Raw genomic sequence first — 20,115 nt, 5'->3', positions numbered from 1 at the left:
GCGGGACACGTTGGATGTGTTTTGTTATCAAGGATTCCCGCACTACTTCCGGTATGACGTCGCCCCCATCGCACTAGTCGTTACATTTATAGATCTGTTCTTTCTTCATTGAGAGCTATCCACTTGCTGTGAAATCAGATTTGACCCCATCGTCTACACACGACAACGCCACGCCAACCTTTTGACAGCCAACGCAGCGGACCAATAGCCGTCGGGAGCCCTACTCATTGCCCAGCCCACCAACCAGTAAAAAAACAAAGTGGGCGGGGCGTAGCGTGGGCCTGGCATTCATGTTTGGTTGCGACGATGTTGACCAGGATGGGATACTGTGAGTTTCACTGGACACATTACTGTATTTATATTTTTGATATTGTAATTTATTGTTTTATCATGTGTACCCGCGTGTAGTATTAGCGACTAAATATTTTGACATCTCAGTGGCGACGGAGTTCCATGTACGCTAACGTGGCTAAATGTACAGCTTTGCAAAGTATTCCAGAGAGAACAACGGTGATTTTCGACTATTGTTACTATTGATATTGATTGCGATCAATCAGGGTGATGCGTACGTGGCTGATAGCCTCGGTCGCAAACGCTAAAAACTACTACAGTGTCATTTCTGGTCGCCTTTTTTTATTTAGAAGAGTGTGGTCGTTACTATGTAATATGTCAAACGCCTTTAAGTTTTATTTTGGTAATAATATAAACACAGGCAAACGTTCTAACAAATAAAACGACATGTTTGAAGTCATTAGTCGCCTTTTCCAGTGCGTTCTGCCCTCACTGAATTTGGGTGTACTTTGAATACTTACCAGACTATTCATGGAAACTCGTCATGCAGGATTTGTATTTGAAAGTAACATATTTGTCATTAAAATATAGAATGAATATAATATTTTGTTATTTCAGAGAGCGACAGAGAAGAAGTAGTTCTGAACGGATACCACACCTCTTTCATCTAGAAGCGACACCCCATCCACTCGGATACTACTTTTTGCAACGCTTCCATTTATTTATTGTTTTTATTTGGAATTTTTTTCACCTAACCGAATGGATATGGAGAAAACTCGCCCTGAAAGCTGTTGCCAAGTGACGTGTTGACGAGTGAAGTTTGCCAACTTTTTGTTGTTGTTTTTGTTGTGGCGGAGTTCCTGTCAAGTCATTGGAGAAGGGAACTGAGAACAACTTTGGAGGCAAAATGGATCAAGCCAGCGGTGGGGACGACCCGAATAAACCTTCTAAAAAGAGATCCAGCGAGGATGAAGGCAGAAACAAAAAGCTGGTATGTGTTTAATGAAAAAGAGTGTTTGGAAAATCTTTAATCCACCCCCTCTTTTTTTTTTTTTTTACACGGGAGATTTTAGTCTCGATAGTATTCTTTTATATAATCATATTAACAACTTAGAAACTTGAACTCTGGTGCAATCATGCAGTTAGTTATTGATGTGCAATGTGAGTGCAGCTAATAGATTTGGGAGTTGCTCTAAAGAGGTAGTGTTGTATCTTTGTGCTGTGCTTTGCACTTAGTGCATCATGTGATCATCTCGTCAATTGGTTCCCCCTAAAAGTACTGCAAAGAGCCTTCTTGTTGTGACAGTTGGTGTACAGCGTTTTTGCAGGTCATGTTGAAAGTAGCTTAACAATTTGTTGACTCATTGCTTTGTGGTGTGGCCCTGCCTGTGAGGAACATAACACCTTTGTCATCTGTCATAATTGCTGTTTTGATGTAGTCATAGTGGCCTGGGTGTTTTTTTTATTTTTTTTTATTTTTTTGCTTAACTGCAGAGAGTACCAGGTGTTTTTCTTGGGAATGCATCAGTTAAAGCTAATACCTTTTATTTTACTGGATTGTTTAATATATATGGCCGCCAAGTGTTTTTCATAAAATATTTACTGCAGTTATGAATTTACTACAGCGTTATCGTCGGTTAGTGATGGATTATGGCATGATCCCACCTAAAAAACTTGGGTTATGTCTAGTGTTGTTCCGATACCAATTTTTGGCCCCCGATACCAATACCGATACCCAGCTTTGCAGTATATGGCGATACCATACCGATACCTAAGGTTTTTTTCCTCAACATGAAAAAGCTGTCCTGCTATTGGTTCAGAGCATTCAAGGGTCAATAGGATATCTTAGATCGGCATGCAGTGAGCATGTCACATATCAGTGAATGTCGAGCACGAGCAAGACAAAAAATGCTGCATCCAAAATCCTATATTAGCGTTGGAATTAATGGTATCGGCATGTTACTTGTGAGTAGTCAGTCACCGATACCGATACCACTGTTTTAATGCAGTATCGGCACCTCTGCCGATACCAGTATCGGTATCGGAACAACACTAGTTATATCATCACATTCGAACAGAACTCGGTCATAGTTCGAGTCCCGCATAAGCATGAGTGTCCCAAAAAACAAAACAACAGAGTCTATTGCGCTCAGACAGTTCAAGCATGAGTTGCTGATTGCTTTCGTATAACATGGGTGTGGGGGTATACTCTGCACACTCTTAGAGGTCAGAGTGAATTTCATAAATGTCCCCCATGTTAATGGAAGCAGACTACGTTAGTTTTTCTTATTAGTTAAAAACATTGATTACTTTAACTAGAATCCTGTATCACATTGTGGCTAATTTTGCTGCTTTTGTTCTAGCCACATGCGCATCGTGCTAGCAAAATACGTCACACATTAGTTGCCGTGACAACTTATTCTTCATCTGATTCTTGAATGGATCAGAATGAATGAAATTTCACAACATTCAGCTTCATGCATTGTATGCGCTTCAGGCAATGTGTTGTGGTTTCTGCCACTGCCACAACACATGATGCTGTCAGTCATATTAAGGTAAATTAAACGACATCTTTTTACCATTGAGTGAAACAAGAAAAAGGGTGTGGCTATTTGGGGTGCAGCACTTATTGAAAAGGAGAAATACAGTGTAAGAATTGTCTGCTCCCGTGCCATTCGATTATGCCATCGCCATTCCTTTGTGGTTGTAGTGCACCATGTTGAGGTTTGTCTGGTTGAACCGCCTGACTGACTGATAGAATCACATGGTTGCCCATTGGCATGTAGTTCTTGTGTAAACATTGTTGACTAAAAACATCCCAAATCTTCAATTGAGAGCCTACATTTGCAGTCTGGCGCATTCCCTTTCACGCGGGGTAATCTAAAACTGCAAATCACGCACGTGTGGCGCGTGAGCAGCTGCACTCGCACACACACCCCCACGCACACCTTCAGCAATTGTATGAACTTGGTGGTTAAACAATATTTTCCATTACATAAGACTTAAAGTGGAAATTAACCTTAAACATTTCTTGACAATAATATATGTGACCTATAGTCTAAACGTGACATTCTGATGAATATTACATTTGTGGAATATGAATTATGAAGCAAATCCAGTCATTTTTATCCATGTCAGGGGGTGGCCATTTTGCCACTTGCTGTCGACTGAAGATGACATCACAGTTGCTCAGGGCTCAGGCAACGACCAATCCCAGCTCACCTGTTTTCTGAAGCTGAGCCATGATTGGTTGTTACCTGAGCCCTGAGCAACTGTGATGTCATCTTCAGTCGACAGCAAGTGTCAAAATGGCCGTCCCCTGAGATGGATAAACTGGATTTTGCCACTTGCTGTCGACTGAAGATGACATCACAGTTGCTCAGGGCTCAGGCAGCGACTAATTACAGCTCATCTGTTTTCTGAAGCTAAGCTGTGATTGGTTGTTAACTGAGACCTGACCAACTGTGATGTCATCTTCAGCAAGTGGCAAAATGACCGCCCCCTGAGTTGGATAAAAACGGCTGGATTTTGCTTCTTAACTCATATTCCACTAACACAATATTAACCAGAATACCATATTTAGACTAGTGGGGCTGCATAGAACACATTATTGCTAACATTTTTTGGGGGGTTAACTTCCACTTTAAAAAAAAGAAAAAAAATATTTCTGACATTCTCACTGAACTGCTTTTGCTGAGTGGGTAACATTCTCTTTCCACGACTGTTCTCACATATATTTTAATTGAATATAATGAGCCAGCGTTGATACCACAGACTTCAAACGCTGAATTTCAAGCTGGGAATGTTGCTATGGTATTAACTTTTCCCATAATCAGGGCCAAATACTCTGTTGCAAACATTTTGTAATCACTGGTTGTGTTCCAGCAACATTTTTAAAGGGAAAGTGCGGCCACATTGACTGCCTGACAGGAAATCACAGAGATGCCATGTCGGCCCACAAACCTTCCTGACATCACTCTGCAACTTCTGGAATATCCTGACAACCAACTTTTCAGAGTCAGAATGAGCGCACCCTGCAAATGGTCCTTCCTGATTCATTTGAGGCGTCTCTGTACTCACCAGTCTTCCCCATTTCTCAGCCCTCCAAAGAGAATCAGTGCTCAACATGTTCGCCAGTTGTTGCTGAAATCTCGGAGGAAGTAATTATTCACCTCTGGGTGGGTCCATGAGCTGTCATGGTTTGTTTATCCCACACTTTCTTGCCGATTCGAAATGCGCTTGGAGAGCGGCGATTGCAACTCCGTGAAGCACTGGAATGGACGCTTTAAGTTGATCTGTCAAGTAGTTTTGGGGGTTTCCATCAAATGGTGGCTGCACCATATTAGCACAAGCCCCATTTCAACTTTTTCTTGGCTCACTGTCCTGTTTGTGAGGTGTTGTGTATGTGTAACAGCACTCCTGAGTCTGAAGAAGGCCCTGTGCAGATTACATTGATGTGGTGACACATACAAATATGATTGGACAAAAAACAAAAAGAAAACTCCAATACACACATTATTGGAAGCTGGGTAGCTCAGAGACATGCTATGAAAAGAAGATCATAGACTGGTGGAAATAAATTAATATCATTTCTAGGGATGTCAAAATGAAAATGTTAACATTGGAGGATTATTTAAAATTTTATTGTGTTAAAATTGAATGCAGTTTTGTTTACTTCCTGTGGGAGAGCAGTCTTTGAATTGAAATATACTTTGATGATTTTACATGAATTTCAAAATATTATCCATCCATCCATTTTCTTGACCGCTTATTCCTCACAAGGATCGCGGGGGGTGCTGGAGCCTATCCCAGCTGGCTTTGGGCAGTAGGCAGGGGTACACCCTGGACTGGTTGCCAGCCAATCGCAGGGCACACAGAGACGAACAACCATCCACACTCACAATCTCGCCTAGGGACAATTCAGAGCACCCAATTAACTTGCCATGCATGTCTATGGAATGTGGGAGGAGACTGGAATACCCGCAGAAGACCCACGCAGGCACGGGGAGAACATGCAAACTCCACCCAGGAAGGCCGCCGCCTGGACTCAAACCCGAGTCCTCAGAACTGGGAGGCAGACGTGCTAACCACTCGTCCACTGTGCCACCCTCAAGATATTACTTATATTAAATATGGTAGAAGGTTCATGCTAAATAATAGTTAAAAAATTTGATTAATCACGATTAATTATGGAAAATTTTGGGATTAAGTATTAAAAATATTTCAATCACTTGACAGCACTAAAATGTAAGATTCAAATAAATATCTGTCCTTCTCCTAGTTTTCAGGCCAGCAGCAAAGAACTTGCAGTCCTTGGCTTTGACAATTTTTCCACCTGTATGTTAAACATTTTAAAAACACAATGTGAAAACAGTTTCCTGGTTCGATGCTATATAAACTACCTTAGATGGAAAATGTCAAATTGAATGTGTGTGCATTGCATTGCGAGTCTGATGCAAACAAACTAGCAAACACTGGTTGGGTTTCGTATCAGCAGTCAAACCACTCTGCAGAAGAGAAACACTGCATCTGCGTGTTTGTGCTACAAGTCACCAGGAAGGATTACATCACAATTACACCATTTGGGCTTTGGGCCCAGGACGTAGATACTTAACCCAGCCAAGGATTTTAGAATAACACTCCCAAAGTTAATGTTACTTTTATGGCCTGTTCTGCTGATGTTGGGGTAAAAAACTGACACGAGAACGAGAGGACCTTTTGAAAGGAATTCGAGAGAGCAGGTTTGACGGAATGGAAGAATGTTTCTTTTTTGCATACCAGAGCAAAAGATGATGTCACACGGAGCTGCACGAGGGGAAAGTCATTCCCACATATCCACAATAGCAGGACTGGCTGTTCCCGTGTCACAATGTAGGCATGATCCGATTCCTCATGTGCTCTCACATGAATTAAGTGGAAAATCATACAGAATGTTAAATGATATATTTGGGTTTTTACTATTTTACAGAAACATGAGAGTCTGTGGAACGGCAAACGTTAGCTGTGATTAAATATTATATTTTACCATGAACAGATGTAAAAAAGTCATAATTATGAGTGTGCGGCGGTGTTTTTATGAAATTAATTAGAATAAAAAGCAGTCTTTTTTTTTTTTAAGTAAACCTCGTAAAAATACCAAGCACATGGCTTTTCACTTTCATATAAAATCCCATCAGAAATCTCCATTATTGAAAATGTTTAATATATACCCAACCAAGAAAAAAAAAATGTAGTAGTTACAAACCAAAGTTGAAGCGAATCAATACAAAGCAAAGCTCATTTTCTGGCTGGTTGTATTTGAGTCCATTTGTAATTAACACTGGAATAATAAAACTGGGTCGTGATAGAGTAATTATGCTAATGAGGATTTCAGGCCACATGGATGTGTTAATTATTTGCTCTTGGACATGTGAGACCTGACTTTGGCAGGGATAGACTGACATGACTCTGAGAAATAATCCAGTCAATTTTTTACCATTGTTAAAACTTTAAAATGTGTAAATGCAATATTATTATAATTGAAGCATATTGGGTAGCTGGGGTCTTCACCTTTGATTGGGAGTCTGCTCTTTTTGTGTGTGTATTTTTCTTGTCATTTTGGAATAAGTGTAAGGAGTGATGCCCTTGTGCTTGATGATGGTTTGAATTCTGAAGTTTTGTGTGTGTATGTTTTTTTTTAAAGGCATATTTATAATGAAGATACTTTGGCCCTCCAACCTACGAAGCTTTTGATGCCCTGATACATGAGCATTAGTAAAGCTTCTGAAGGTCTTGTTGACATTAGGGTTAATCCAAATGGCCAAAGATTTAAAAGCTGATCTATATTCCTGGTGCTGTTGTGTACCTTTCCCACAATGTGTTGTTTGAATGTAGCCAGTGTTGAGCAGGCATGTGAGGCAGGAAATGCACCACGTGTGAGTGTGTCTATGGCATTCAGGAAGTTGGAGAGAGAGGAAGCAGTGAAGAATGCTTTAGTAACACAGTGGAAGAACCCCCCTCTTTATGTATGTCAGCATGCATCTCAGGCTCATTCATGTCCAATTGTAGGACGTCAGTTAGATTCAATTGTTTGTCGACTAAAGATGAAATTTTTCTTCTACTGTGTGTTCAAGTTCATATTAATCACACAAAAAGTAAGCACTTGAAGGATAATAGTATACTGTAAATGGCTCAAGTATGCCCCAATACTACTTTTTCAGACTGAGTACAAAGAGTACAAGTGTTTACATTTCAGTCGTTCAGTAGAATCAAAACATTCAGTGCCAAGGACGGGTTTTGTCGTTTGTTTGTTTTTCCCGTTGAAACTATTTGCGAATGCCTTGCCAAGAGCTTTGTAACCTTTTACATCATTGAACAATCCCTGAAGAAAATAAAACATTCGCTTCATGTGCACACTCACAAGCCTTCCCCCGGGTTTACACCGGTTGCGTGTGCGGTGCGGCTGTGGTGCGGTGCGGTGTGTCTTGACTGCGTGCTTTGCACGCGTCAATTTTTTTGCCAATCCACACCGGCTCCGCACAGCTGCGGTCCGGCAGCTCCGTCGCCGACCACTTCCCGCCATGTCTCGCGTGACCGCGCGCGATCTTGTGGCATTAAAAACAACGACAAACACACAGAAGGTCTGTGCTCAACAGAGAAGCAGAAAGAGAGGTGGACTTTTATTATTTTGTGGCTTTCTACCTCCAATATAAACCTCTCCTCGTCCATGTTCGCTGGTGTCTAAACCGTGAATGAGCACCTCGCACGTTAACTCCAGGCCCGTCTACGCCCACATCACGTTTTGCTAGCATGCTTGCGAAATAGGAGCTGGCGAGTGTTTTATCTTGAAAGGTAACCGGAAATTTATTTTGAAACTGCGTCGGTCTTCCTGTCCCGCTCGATGTGTTTTGTGCTAGCTTGCCATTTGCCGGAGGCCTACCGCTGCGGCGTCCGGCAAAAATAGAAAATAGGCTATCCTTGCGGAAGGGCTGCGGCACGCCGCAGCTGAGACGCAGTCGACACGCAACGCACCCGCAAGCGGTGTAAACTGCACCATTCGAATGAATGGAATCTAATTGCTTGCGTCGCCGGAACGCACCACATCCGCACCGCAACCGCAACCGGTGTAAACCCGGGGTAAGTCGCTCAGTGAGATACAGGCTTTACGGATATAGATTTTCAGGTTTAATTTAACTCATTCACTCACGGCCATTTTCAGTCACTGAAACAACTCCCTTCGCTCCCGGCTGTTTACTTGTTTTTGACTGATTGTGCAAGGCCTACAGAATATTGTGTTATATTGCTATAAAACATGCAACCTACCAAAAGAAAGATTAGAGCCTCTTCTTTCATCAGGAAAAAGTATATTCGTATCTGTTTCCGTTTTGCAGCCATTAGCATTATAATATAGTAAAGTTTTATCAATATTCACATTCCTGGTGAAAACACTGACAAAAAGAGCTTGTTGCAACATGACCCTGGCTGATCTCTTATACTCTGCTGCCACCTGCTGGTCATTCAAAAAAAATATAATTGCTTCAAGCCACCTCTTCATGTCAGAAACTGCATCAAAGCCTTCTGTATGCTTGTGCATTAAAAAACATTAAAAAAAAATGTTGCAAATGCGTTTTTGGGAGTGAAGGACCAAGTACTAAAAAACACTTTTACACATTTTTGGGTTTGAATTAAGAGGTTTCTCATTTAGGAAATACATCATTTATGCTGTTAACCTACAATTTCAGGGCTCAAAATTATGGCAAAAAATCACCAGGGAGGAAACCCATTTGATGATGTCCATAGTGTGACTTTAATTCATAAAGGAAGTGAAATTCACTTCTCTGTAAAGTATCTTAAATGAAAGCTGATTGTTTTTTCAGATTGTAGTGCGTAAAGGCAAAAATAACCAAAACTCATTGTCCAAATGCTTCTGAACAAGACTGTATGTGAGAAATACACAACTGACCAAGCTGAATAATATAATTTGTAGACAAATAGTCTACGTAATAGCTAAGTGTCATGCTAGTCCTTAAGGATTAATGTACAAGAGATTTATTCGCAGGGACAGAGATAACCCGAGGGCCTGGCTGTGGAGTCACATGGTCGTAGCGCCCACTGAAAAGCCTTTCAAATGTTGGCTGGGCTGCCTTTTGTGTGCTTCCCTTTTTACTGATTGCTGTTTTAGGACACTACTAGCAGGCCCACTGCCCGCCTGGAATAATAGAATGGCTCGACCGCGCACTCACTCATGCCCATTTAAAGGCATAGCAGGTCCACATTGAAAATGTTTATTTTTCAAAGCAATTACTGTGCTCCAAGATATCTTGAGATGGAGATAGCTCATTGTGCAGTTTTGATTTACTTTTTACCATGCAAGTCAGCTGACAAGTGTGCCAGTTTTTTTTTTTTTTTTTTTTTTTTTTTTTAAATCCAGTGTGCCTTTGCATGCTAGCTTGCAACATTCATGTGCCAAGTCTTCTACCCTGGCCCACACATATTATATATACACTGCGTGCTGCACTGATGAGAATCCTTCAACTTAGATTGTAGGCTGTCCTTCTAAGTGCTCTTCCAAATAGATGATTCATGGCACGCTAGCAGAGGCCAGTTTCAGCTGCGCGTACCCCCACAACTGTTTTTGTATTCTGTCTTTTTATTTTTTATTTTTTTGGACATTTATTAATATTTGTAAACTCAAGACACATTTGCACCTGAAGTCTCGGGAAGTTCTTGGTACTTCCACTAAGTTGCCCTATGCTCACTGTTCATTCAGTGCTGTAGACAGCGCTCCAAAGGTTTCTGGAATTCTATGAAGTACCACAATAGTCAGCAGGGTCTTTTTTTGACACAGTTCCTAGTTTCAGGGAATATGGATCATTGATACCTTGGCACATCTGTTATGTCATTTGTGGGTTTCAAATGCCTTGCTTAAAATTCCTTCAAATTTTGACCTAAGTACACAGGAATGCAAGTATTTCTAAAATAGGTGTATACACCCCACCGAGTTCCCAGAGGCAGCCATTGAATACAGTCTGAAAAATATGTGGCTTGATTACTTTTGACAAAGATTTGTTCAGACGGTGTGTAATTGGGTAATTCCGTTGGTATTTTGTGCTCTCTGATGCCAGAAAATAAATCCACTAATGTGGAGCATATTGGCATCAATGTACATTCTACCTGAGTAAACAAAGACGAATGATGTAGGAGGTGTGATCTTTATAGCGACCGTATTTCCTCACATAACAGCTGTCGGTAGTTAAATATTCAAGTAGAGCTTGTGTCTTTGAAGGTGGCGGTCTTGATATGTATAAATGTATGTTTGTAATATTATGCATATGCACATTTTATAAATGTATTTTTCCCAGTGTGAGCTTCTGCCAGTAGAGGGAGACCATGATGTTCTAAGTTGCAACAAAACTATCGGCAGTTATCCCTCGTTATTATTAGAAGTCATTAAAGTTAAAGCTAATTTGTTTCTAAACTCGTACGGAAGAGGCGTCGCGGCCACCGACTTTATCGCGATCGTTCCGGTGGGTGACTTAAAATGACATCATACAGATGGTCCGGTTAAATTGGTTGGGAATAACAGTTATTGCTTTTGCTAAATGCTGCGTAATGTCGCCAATCTTAAATATAAATGGTTTGTTTTTACATGCACATGTTACAGAGCCATTAGAGATTTGTCTCTTTAGTGTTCCTGATACTATCAGAAGCAAGAATAAAATGATATACAGGTTAATGTGATATATTGTGTTTTTTTTTATTGATTATATGCATAGTTTAACGTGAGTCCCTAGACTGACTTTCAATATGATTTCATCCAGGGGGGACCTAGAATTAATTTGCCTCATTTCCTTAAAAAGGACGACGGTGTTTTCTCATAAACATTTATTATGATGAAAAAGTTTACTTTAATAATTGAGGGGGTACCCTAAGGACACGTAGGCTTAATTGTTAAATTACGTTGTTGCAATGTTGCCAAGATAATGGGGCACGAAAAGGCCCTCAAGTCAAGGCAATTTGCCAACCAGTGGTTTGATTGTTGTTAAATAGATTAGAAAATGTTAAAGTGCGGCATTTAAATATTAGCCTGTGTTTCACACTGTATTACATTGCTATTGAATGTCGAGGTTAATGACACATAAACGGTCTGATTTAGCAACGATAGAAGTTGTTGCCCATGCCACGTTTATCGAGAAGAACTCATGCTGGGCAGACATCATTTACGACATATGATTTGAAGAAGTCTCACAATTCACCGAATGAGTTTATTACATGCGACGGAAAGTCAACACCCAAGTGCTCCTATCACAGTCTTATGTTTGTTGCTATTACACATCCTATTGGTGTTGACAGAGTGTTTCAAACTATTGTGAACTGTCAAAACTTATCAAGAGGACAACTTCACAGATTTTCACATATTTACACATAATCCCTGTGATAATTAAAAAAAAAAAGTGACAAGATTTCTGCAAAAAAAGACTGGTTAGAATGGCTACTTCAAGCTGTGTACAACACACCAACAATTTTGAAAATCGAACAATGGGTTACAGAGAAATGTGAGGTTTTTTTTTACTATTACTTGGGGAAACCCCTTCTCTGATTGGCTGCCAAGTGTCAATTACAAATGTCCACCAATTACTTATACAGGCCAAAATTCTCACACACCAATGGGTCAAAATGACCATGATTTTTTTTTTCAAAAGCTACCTTAAAAATGGTCTTTAACTTGTACAAATGAAAGATAATTGGTGAGAAGAGCAGTGCGGGCATTAGAATAGATCATGGAGGCTACTACAGCAGTCAGTTATTTTATTTTTTTGTGAACGTTTGTCATGGAGGATTTAAGAGGCATTTTAATTTTTTATTTTTTATTTTTTTTAAAGAAAATTTCACAGAGATGGCAGCCACTTGTCATGTTGCGACCAGTTATCCTGCTCAGAGTCGTGGGAATCTTGAACTTACCTCGGGTTGACTATGGGCAAAAGGCAGATGAGATGGCACAGAACTCAACAAAACATACATTTTATTTAAGTATACAAAATATAACAGAAAAAAAACCTTTATTTTCCCAGTTAACGGATCAAGGACATCGGGAAACACGTGTAGCGCAATTGTATCGTGAGCCCTGTATCGTGATACCCATGTACCATGAGGTTGTTGGCAATACCCAGCCATAGAAGGAAGACAATTTGTTGATGTGAGATTCAAGTTTTTCAGTGAGTGCCGCGAGCGACAGCTGATGAAGGCGCACAGAAGGGAGGTCCAGGTTAGAGCCAGTCTGTTTGATCGCCCTAGCACCACTAATTTCCTGATTGCAGGAGTGGAGAAATCCACGACTCTAAGCAGCCTTTATGGCCATTAGCGGCACACGTCTCTCTATTCATTAGTACCTCCGAGCCTCAGCTCATACGGCAGTGAAGCTACTGATGTCTTAAAAATGACTGGCCACTCACATAATGTCATGGAAAGACATTAAGGTGTTTGGGAGCATCCCTTTGGTCGTTTTGAATGTTCCCCTATTAGGAGGAAGTGTTGGCTTTTAATGCTGTGATCATGGTGCACACGTTTCAAGGATTATCAAGCATACTTAAAAAAGTTGATGATGAAGCCGATCTGTCATGACAGTGTATATATAAGTTGGAAGCGATCTCGTAAGCAGTGAAGTACATTGAAATGACATGATCCACATACGTTTTGTAATTGCACCAAATATACTGTAAATTTGAGCATATTGAGAGTTAGCATCACATTTTGTCAACAAGTTGTTCTGCAGCCCATTTAGGCAGCAAACAAATTGGGCCCTCTGCTGTTTGCTACTATAGTAATGTTGCAATTCCACAGTATGAAGATGTTGACAAGTATTTTGACTTATTTACTATTTACAAAAACAAAACAAAACAAAACATCTGTGGAATTGGCATTAAAAATGTCCAATTTATCATCCATTTTAATTTTTTTTGGTGTGTGGTGGGTGTTCCTATTTCAGGTGTGCATGCCAGGGAATAGCAATTTTACACTCACCTATGTGTTTTTAAGTCTTTAAACAAGTTTTGTTCATGCCCTGCACTTACACAGTAAACCTTTTATGTATCATATACAGGTGCATCTTAATAAACTCGAACAGAAAACTTAATTTCACGAGTTCATTTCAAAAAGTGAAATTCAGATTATATGGTGAATTTGGGGATTTTGTGATAATTGGCACAATTCTAAAACAATATATTTCACTGTGTGCATAGTGAGTTTCACTTTTTGAATTGAACTACTGAAATGAAGTTTCCATGAGTTTATTGCTTTGAGATACACCTATAGATGATGAAAACAATCTTGTGAGGTTACTTTATTTTGAGGCTCATCTCCATCCTGTTGGGATTCTCCCATAAGAATGAGACATGATTCACCTCTGTATATGCCTTCAACACAGATGTGGGGTTCTTGTTCACCTCTGGTTGTTGTGCGGCCATTTCCTGTCATTTACATTGTGCCCTCCCTCCCTTCCAACAGAACATACACATAAAAACATTGGCTGATGATATGGTAAGGTGCTGGGTTTTATTTTGGCATGTTCATTTTTGTTGTTGTTTTTCATCATACTTGTTTGTTCATCTCGGCTGCATGAGACATGACTGAACTGAAATAAGACATTGGATCAAACACGAATTTGAAGCAAACAGAGACCCGTTGTTTTTTAAATATTCAGTCACGGTTCTTCTTGTTTCTATCAGTGTGACAGCTTCTTCTAATGTGTTTGATCCATTTGGAAATTATTCAGTGAACATATATCATGCATGTCAATATCACATATGCCTGTTTAGATATGTAAATGTATTGTGTTGTTTAATTTGAATGAAAAACACAAAAAAATTATGTCAGTAACCCATGATGACAAAGTGAGACTATGTTTTTAGAACTTTTGATTTAATATTTGTTTATGTCCATCACTTTTTTTTTTTTCCCATATAAGAAGTTATGTGTCCAGAAAACGTAACACTAGAAGCCAGGGATGGCTCAATTTCATTCATTACATAGTCCAATAGGGTGAAAATAAAAATAGGAAAATAAAAGAGATAACAACATTACAGTCATTTGGTATACATGAAATATTTTTATATATAGTGCCTTATTATAGACAATAACTATTTAAATAATTGAAATTATTTAATGTCATTATTTAACTAATTTATAGTTATATTTTTTCCAACATTTTTTTTTTTTGTCAGAAGCACTTTGTGGTTCTGAGATGGCAATTGTGGGAATAATTTGAAATAAAATCCACAACAAAACAGCCGTTTTGCCGTGTTTTCAGCCATAGTAAAAGCTCTAAATAATCCCCTAACCATACTTTCACCTTGCCAACTGTGTTACTGTTTCAAAATAAATCATTACAATTGAACAACACATTAAAAGTGCATGAAAAATGACTACTGTCCAAAACCATTGTGCATGTCTTTTAATCCAGCATGTCCTCTTCATTCCATTCCATACTAATCCTAACATTACTTGCATGTGGGGGTCATGTTTTTTTCTTTATTCACACTATAGAAGATAATAAATAGTGCCAGTCATGATGGAAAGCCACTTGAGCATCATTATTTTATAACAACCAGGTGGTCCTTTGGGTAAGATGGTAAGTGAAGTGCTTGCTTTTCTGTATAGTATTGTGTTTCACTCCTTTGTTTAGGTAGCAAAATGTATTTAATGTCTTTTACGTCCAATATTAATTAGCTCAATCTTATTATTTTATTTGAAAGTTAAAAAATGGCTCTTTATGTTTTAATGAACAGTAAAGGGATTACACCAAGCAGCACAATTCTGTGAAATAACTGCACTGAATATGGATTAAAGACACTCATGCCTGGTATAACAATATTATTGGGAGTGATGTCTGAAATGTTGTATTCTTTGCAGCGAGATCGCATTACCAGTTTCCGAAAGACGGGAATGAAGAAGGAGAAGCCCCTCATACAGCACCCGACGGACCCCCTGTCCAACCAGACTGAACTGCCCGTTCCTCAGCCGCTTTTCGACGATCGCTCCATGAACCTCTCAGAAAAGGAGATCATCGACCTCTTTGAAAAGATGATGGTAAGTTTGCATTGCTTACCATCCGTCTTTTGTGGCATAACTGGGAGATATTACTGCCACCTACAGGACAGAACAGGAGTTTACCTTTCTAGTCTTTCCAGCAATATTAGACAGATTTGTGTATATACTGTGTACATTGTATAGGTCAATGAAAACGTTGAGGCATTTATGATCACAAGACAAAAATTTTCTTGGTGAGAAGATAACCTGGTTTAACCTTATCCGCACACTGCCCTTACATTCACAACTATAACATTCTTGATAACTCATAATTATCTTACACACGCTTGCTTTCACACAATACATCTTCTTTACCCCAAATAGATTTAATTTGTATTTAGGATGTGAATACATTTGCAGATGTCAGACTTTTTCCTGTCTACTTTTAGATTCATTCACACACCCTGTGGGGTTAAAGCTCTTTTATTCAACATCGAAAGACACACCAGCTACAGTTTCATTGCATAGGTTGTGTTGTGGATAATACCTCAGAGTGATTTTTGTGTCTGGCTTTTTCTCTCTTCTCACACAATGGCCTTTATTACCAGGCGCTCCACGACACGATCAGTGCTCCTAGTTTTTAATCAGGCTCTGGCGTGAGTGTTTTCTTGCCTGGTTGCTCATCCCTGTCACTCAGTTCACTTCTCAGTGACGATGTTTGTGCTCACGGTAGCGCGACATTAAACCCGAGCTTAAATTCGCTCGCTGACAGGCGACACAGAAAGCATGTTTGGGCAGGGGCTGACATTTGACAAGCATTGACAATCACAAGTGAAAATGTTCAATTACAGTAATGAATTCAAATCCAAGAGGTGTATTCATTTGTGTTCTCTTCAAACCACCACTCTTGGCTGTCAGACTACAGTGCAACCTTTGATTTCCAATTTGGCAGTTTGGCCACCATTTTATGAAAAATATGTTTCTAAATTACATAAAACATACAGCACAATGCATGAGACATGCTAGAGATCAGCATACAGTACAGTACCTAAAGTATTATTTTTTTAAATAAGATTTTTCAGAGTGGACCGACAATATGCTTGACATTGTGTAAATACAGTCATACTTGTATTAAATAGAGAATTCGATTTTTTCCAATTTTTGAATTTACTTCAGGCGGCACGGTAGCCGAGTGGTTAGCACGTCCGCTTCCCAGTTCTGAGGTCTCCGGTTCGAGTCCAGGCTCGGACCTTCCTGGGTGGAGTTTGCATGTTCTCCCCGTGCCCGCGCGGGTCTTCTCCGGGTACTCCGGTCTCCTTCCACATTCCAAAGACATGCATGGCAGGTTAATTGGGCGCTCCGAATTGTCCCTAGGTGTGCGTGTGAGTGTGGATGGTTGTTCGTCTCTGTGTGCCCTGCGATTGGTTGGCAACCAGTCCAGGGTGTCCCCCGCCTACTGCCCAGAGCCAGCTGAGATAGGCGCCAGCACCCCCGCGACCCTTGTGAGGAATAAGCGGTCAAGAAAATGGATGGATGGATGGATGAATTTACTTCAGCTAATCCTGCAAGGCTCACATCTAACGCAAATTCAGTGAGCATGCTCAAATCTTGCAAATTCTCCTAAAAATCTCATGGGACTTTTGTAAATCTTGTGAGACTTTTCAAATCCCAACAAGAGTTCTGTAAATCTAATGAGACTTCATCAAATGTCGTGAACCCCCATAAATCCCTTGGGACTAACATAATTTCACTGAGCATGCTAAAAATCTAGCAAATTCCCCTGAAAATCTCATGTGACCTTTGTAAATCTTGTGAGAGTTCTGCAAATCTAATGAGAGTTCATCAAATGCCGTGAACGTCCATAAATCCCTTGGGGCTAACACAAATTCAGTGAGATGCTCAAAATCTTGCAAGTTCTCCTGAAAATCTCATGGGACTTTTGTAAATCTTGTGTGATTTCTGAAATCCCCAAAAGAGTTCTTCAAATTTAATAAGACGTCATCAAATACCGTGAACGTCCATAAATCCCTTGGGACTAACACAAATTCAGTGAGATGCTCAAAGTCTTGCAAGTTCTTCTGAAAATCTCATGGGATCTTAATGAATCTTATGTGACTTCTCAAATCCCAACAAGAGTTCTGCAACTCTAATGAGACTTTATCAAATTCTGTGAACTTCTATAAATCCCTTGGGACTAACAAATTCAATGAGCATGTTGCAAGTTCTCCTGAAAATCTCATCAGACATTTGCAAATCTTGAGTCCTTGACAATTTTCGCATAGCTAGCTTGACTTTTGAAAAGACTTCAGCAAATCTTGTTAGACTTCTACAATTTTTTGCTAGACTCCCATCAAGTCTCACAAAACTTCACCATGTTCCCTGAGATGTCTTCAAATCCAATGTGACCTCCGCAAATCTTGTGAGACTTTCACTTTTCTTTCAAAACTTCATCTCAATAATCATCTAAATCATTAGGCCCGATTAGGTCTTTGTTGTGTCTTTTATGTTTTATTTATTTATTTTGTTTTTTTTTCAATGCAACCACAGATAACCATAGACCTTGAAATGGAAGCTCGGTCTTAGATGTTCTGGCTAAAAAATAAAGGAAGATTAGAATGTACACTGGAAAAATGATCTGTTCCCGTCTGGGAAGTGTTTGTAAATTTGACTTTCAGCCTTGTTTTTACATTTACATGACTTTTAATGAGAGCTAATTCAGGTTTTATGATGGTGGGTGACCTTATATAAATCCAAGTTATTTTTTTCAGACATCATAGTTTTTTTTTTTTTTTTTTTTTTAACTATCTTGGAATGCATTATTGTTGAATCTCAGGTTGCACTGTATAAACTTTTATACAGATTCATCCCTTTTATGGTCATGCAAACATGTTATTTGGCCTCTATCTTTTTCAGACTTTCTGTTATTGTTTGTTTGGCCATGCTGCAGCCTTAGCAGCCCAGCAGGCCTCAAAGTGGAGTGCCATATTAGTTAGACCCCCCTCTGTGCACTAATGACCTGGAGAAAGTGAAAATATAATTTTTTTTCCTTTGGGGAAAGTGCTTTGCTTCTTGCACTGTGTGTTATTGAGGCCTAAATAGCACACAGCCTCAATTAAAGCTTATTACTGACAGGTCATGAAGGCGTTCTGAGGAAATGAATGAAAAGACGAAAATAGAGGAACTATCATAAAGGTAAAAGTTTGGGTATGAGGTGAAGTGATGCTTTGATAGCAACAATATATCAGAAGTTATTCCCGGGGAGGCTGAGATGCATTTAAACGTCATCCACCACCACTGCCTTCAAAAGGTTGTCGTGTGTGTCGAAACTCTGAAATGAACACAGTGGGAAGCCGGAGCCCCTCATCAATATGCACAACATTAAATTCACTGAACTTCTCAGGAAAATGCATCTCACTGAGCTTGGGTGTCACAACCGGAGTTGACACCAGTCCACGAGGTTTCGGATAGTAAACACAAAGTGGGGAACTTTCAAAGTTGAACTATCAAACCATAAACTTACTGGAAGAATCTGTCACAAAATAGTTCAAATTTCATGATAGATCAGATCACTGAGCTTCGGAATTTTTTTTTTTTGTTTTTTGTTTTTTTTGATAGCGATCCCATTGTGAATAGTTGAGTGCCTTTTTAGACCACAGTGAACCTTGTCTGACACCGTTGACGTATTAAAACCCCTTTCATCATTGGTTCAAGCCTATATTGTCCATAACGGGATCATAAAAAGCAGTGAGTGGTAGGTAAGGAAGAGCTCATCTCCCTGATGGCGTGACTTCTATCAAAAGCTGTTGCACGCGGCCACTTAAAAGTCCAACGTGCTGATGGGGCCCATTAGGCGTTCTTACGTTATTATTACTTGGACATTTTCACTTGTCTATCAGCTTTAAAACCTCTCAGCGTCCAATGTCTTTTTATTGAAGCGTTCCACATCAATTTTTTTTGCTTCTTAAGAGGGCCTTCTGCTTGTTAGGAGTTGCATGTTTTTGTTTCTAGTGATGAAGAAGGCCAGTAAAAAAAGAGATTCTCTGGCCAGATGGAGGTTTTATGTGGCGTTCCGTGCACTTTGTCAGAATGAACACTCCCAGTTAATAAGATCCGAGGTGATCCCACTGCAGTAATATTCTGCAGCAGGACTTTTTAACAACAACAACCTGCTGGAAAGTGTCTGTGCGTAAACCTGCACAGTCATGGATAAGACGTGTGTCGACGATGGAAATAATGATTTGTGATGGCTGAAAATGTATTTTTCTTAGGTCTTGGAAAGAAGTACATCCATTCCATTTTCTTAACCGCTTACTCCTCACAAGGGTCGCCGGGGTTCTGGAGCCTATCCCAGCTGGCTTCGGGCAGTAGGGGGGGTATACCCTGAACTGGTTGCCAGCCAATTGCAGGAAAGAAGTACAGTTCCAAGTAAAATGAATTGCTGAATTCAAATGGAAACATTCTGTGCAAAAGGTACTCGAATGGCTGAGTTTCAGTAATTGCATCAATTGCGCAAATGATTACATTCATTAGCATATGTCGATCAAATAAAAAATAGCAAGCTTAGTATTCTTATGCAGACTTGTGTGCATTTGCAACCCTATTGTAGGTTTAATTTATATAAGTTCGATTCTATTTTGTGTATAGTCTGGGCTTTCCCTATTTCAGCTTGAAGATTTAATAATTCATTTTTGTATTCATAAAAATATGAAAAAAAACAAAATTTTTATATTTATTTGAAGACTGACCACTGAAGCCTAGGTGGTCGATATCTAAATTGTTTTCAATGTTTTAATTTGGCATTTAATTTCACTTTGATGCTGA

The 20,115-nt window shown here is 39.6% G+C and overlaps 1 protein-coding gene across 7 annotated transcripts in view; it reads left to right on the top strand.

Annotated features, from left to right (window-relative positions):
- Positions 1-265: 265 nt before the first annotated feature.
- Positions 266-20,115, top strand: part of diaph2 (diaphanous-related formin 2) — a 381,698-nt gene continuing 361,848 nt past the window's right edge. For 5 of the 7 annotated variants that reach the window (XM_077531615.1, XM_077531611.1, XM_077531613.1 and 2 more), the window contains exons 1-4: positions 266-328; positions 910-1,282; positions 13,774-13,806; positions 15,178-15,354. In XM_077531615.1, coding sequence (XP_077387741.1) covers positions 1,199-1,282; positions 13,774-13,806; positions 15,178-15,354 — 294 coding nt within the window. In that variant the 5' untranslated portion in view covers positions 266-328; positions 910-1,198. Of the gene's footprint in view, positions 329-354; positions 511-909; positions 1,283-13,773; positions 13,807-15,177; positions 15,355-20,115 lie in introns of those variants that run through there. The other 2 variants (XM_077531610.1, XM_077531612.1) reach the window with 2 other exon arrangements.

The sequence above is a fragment of the Festucalex cinctus genome, chromosome 9 (assembly GCF_051991245.1).
Source record: "Festucalex cinctus isolate MCC-2025b chromosome 9, RoL_Fcin_1.0, whole genome shotgun sequence".
NCBI classification, from domain to species: domain Eukaryota; kingdom Metazoa; phylum Chordata; class Actinopteri; order Syngnathiformes; family Syngnathidae; genus Festucalex; species Festucalex cinctus.
This window is presented reverse-complemented; position numbering and strand designations above follow the sequence as displayed.